The 2,316-nt window shown below is 44.8% G+C and overlaps 1 protein-coding gene across 1 annotated transcript; it reads right to left on the reverse strand.

Annotated features, from left to right (window-relative positions):
- Nucleotides 1–817: 817 nt before the first annotated feature.
- On the reverse strand, nt 818–2,028 carry LOC119974739 (claudin-4-like). Its single transcript, XM_038813927.1, has one exon. The coding sequence runs from the start codon at nt 1,943–1,945 to the stop codon at nt 1,313–1,315; it is 633 nt and encodes a 210-aa protein (XP_038669855.1). The 5' UTR covers nt 1,946–2,028; the 3' UTR covers nt 818–1,312.
- Between the last annotated feature and the right edge of the window lie 288 nt (nt 2,029–2,316).

Below are 2,316 nucleotides of genomic sequence, written 5' to 3' on the forward strand. Positions count from 1 at the left end.
AGGGGAAAAATTCAGGACTCTGAAGAACCAGCACAGACTCGGGCCGAATATCGTCCTTGCTTTTACTGTTGCGTGATCAGTTGCCTCTCAGGCTGTTTCTATGTCTTTCACAAAAGGGGCGCCCTTCAGACAATGAAGGATGTAGGTACTGGAGGTTACACACCAGCGATCAGTACCCAAACCGATTTATTGACCAGAACCCCCGCTTTTAAAAAAAATATCCTGGGATTGTCATTTTTCCTGGAGTGGACAGTCTTCGGTTTGATATATCATCCCCATGGAAACCCTCCACCCCAACATTCCCTCTTTGCATGGCGTTTTTTTAAAAAAAGCTCCTCCTGCCCGCAGAATCCTTGCAGCCGCGGGAGGTTTTTCCATGGCAGGTTGCGCCTGATATTTGAGCCTTTCAGCCCCAGGTGGGTGGGAGGCGGAGTGCTAACTAACCTTTCCTGTAAACAATGTGTGGATGTTGGTGAGGGAATCAGGTTACATCCTTATTACTTTTACCCATTTCCATCAGAGAAAAATCACCCAAAAGTAACAACGAGAGGATGAAACAAAACAATTTTTCTGTATATCTTGCATTAAGGGTTCATCATTTAGTCTCTGGGTAACGCTCCCGCCTAAATAGACCCACACCAAGTTCTGACTTCCAACTACCAGATAAGAGGCTGTCATGTGACATTTTAACCTAACAATTAACTAGTCAGAAGTAGGAGTACTGGATTTCTAATGCCATGGCAACGACAGTCTTGCCGTTCCCGAAACACAGGAGTTATTAAACTTCAAGTTACAAACCACCAGGTGATAACACTGCTTTAGAGAAACAATTAGGTTTATTGATTACGCGCGAAAGAAAATACAGCAATAACAATGTTTAAAATACAGTGTTTTAAAATACAAAAAAAATGAAACTTTATTATATAAAAAGATCGGCTTGTTAATGCCGGATGGAATCATTGTTAACACCAAATAGCAGCAAAATGTCCTATTTCCGTGTTACATTCACAACACAATCCTCACAAAACTTTACCTGAAGCAACATGGGTGTTTTTAAATTAGAAAACCCAAAGTAGTTTTCCTATTTTAACAGTAAAATATCGATATTCAGGATAACATTCCGCTAAACTTTAGAATAAGTTTTCATTCAACGGAATAAACCCGTTTGAAACGCACGACAGCTTTTTAAAAATCAATGATGTATCGCCATGCTCGAAAGAGCGCCTCAGTCCGAAATGCGCCTGACAAACTAAAAATAAAGTCACTCCCCCTCCCCCCCCTGCCGCCAAAAAACGTCCACCGGAATTTCAGTTTACACATAGTTCTTGCTTGCAGCTGTAGATCTCGCCGCGGAATACTTTGCAGAGTAGTTATTTTCATCTTTAGGAGGGCAGGAACAGCAGAGCAGAGCCCCTCCGAGGATCAGCAGACCCGAGGTGCCCCAACCGATGTACAAAGAAGCTCCAAGTTCTCTCCTCTGGGCGTCCGTCACCAGCGGGTTGTAGAAATCCTTGATGATGGTGTTTGCTGACCAGGACACTGGGATCAGGGTCAAAACTCCAGCCAGGATGAAGATAATTCCTGATACGATTGTGACTTTGGCTTTGGTCGCCTCATCTTCTATACAGTTGGTGCATTTACCTCCAACAATGGAGCTGAGGATGCCCAGGATCCCCACCACGATGGCAATAACGGTTAGAGCTCTGGAAGCCTGCAGATCTTGGGAGAGGGCTAACAGGGAGTCGTACACCTTACATTGCATCTGCCCAGTGCTCTGAACGATGCAGTTCATCCAGAGACCTTCCCAAATGATCTGCGCCACCACGATGTTGTTTCCGATGAAAGCGGTCACTCTCCACATGGGCAGGACGCAGGTTATGATGGCGCCCAGCCAGCCGAATACACTCAGGGCGATGCCCAGAATCTGGAGTCCCATTGATGCCATTCTCAGTTACTGTTCAGCAAACTGCAGGAGATAACCGTTGAAGTCGATGTCTTGGTGAGGAGTGAGTGCTGAGCGACAAACACAACGGTACTTATTCAATGCTTAGGGGCGGGGAGTATCGATTCAACATTGACTGCTCCTCCCCTAATTACCTCAAAACTACAAGCACGGGTTTCGGCTCCGTTTTCATTGTCTATTCCCATTGGTTTACGAGACGTGCGTCAGGTTTATTTGAAGAGATGGCAGAAGATATTTTCCAAATCATTGAGGTGACATGATGAAGTGAGGAATAGTCATGAGCAGATTGCGTCATGTAATGTATCACTATTTAGTGGGACGTCCAGCTTGCCATCCATTAAGTTTGCTGTTTT

Source organism: Scyliorhinus canicula, chromosome 12 (assembly GCF_902713615.1).
Source record: "Scyliorhinus canicula chromosome 12, sScyCan1.1, whole genome shotgun sequence".
Classification (NCBI taxonomy): Eukaryota; Metazoa; Chordata; class Chondrichthyes; order Carcharhiniformes; family Scyliorhinidae; genus Scyliorhinus; species Scyliorhinus canicula.

What these genes read in the sequence shown, in the direction of transcription:
- LOC119974739 (XM_038813927.1), bottom strand. Translation starts at nt 1,945, where the DNA reads ATGGCATCAATGGGACTCCAGATTCTGGGCATCGCCCTGAGTGTATTC.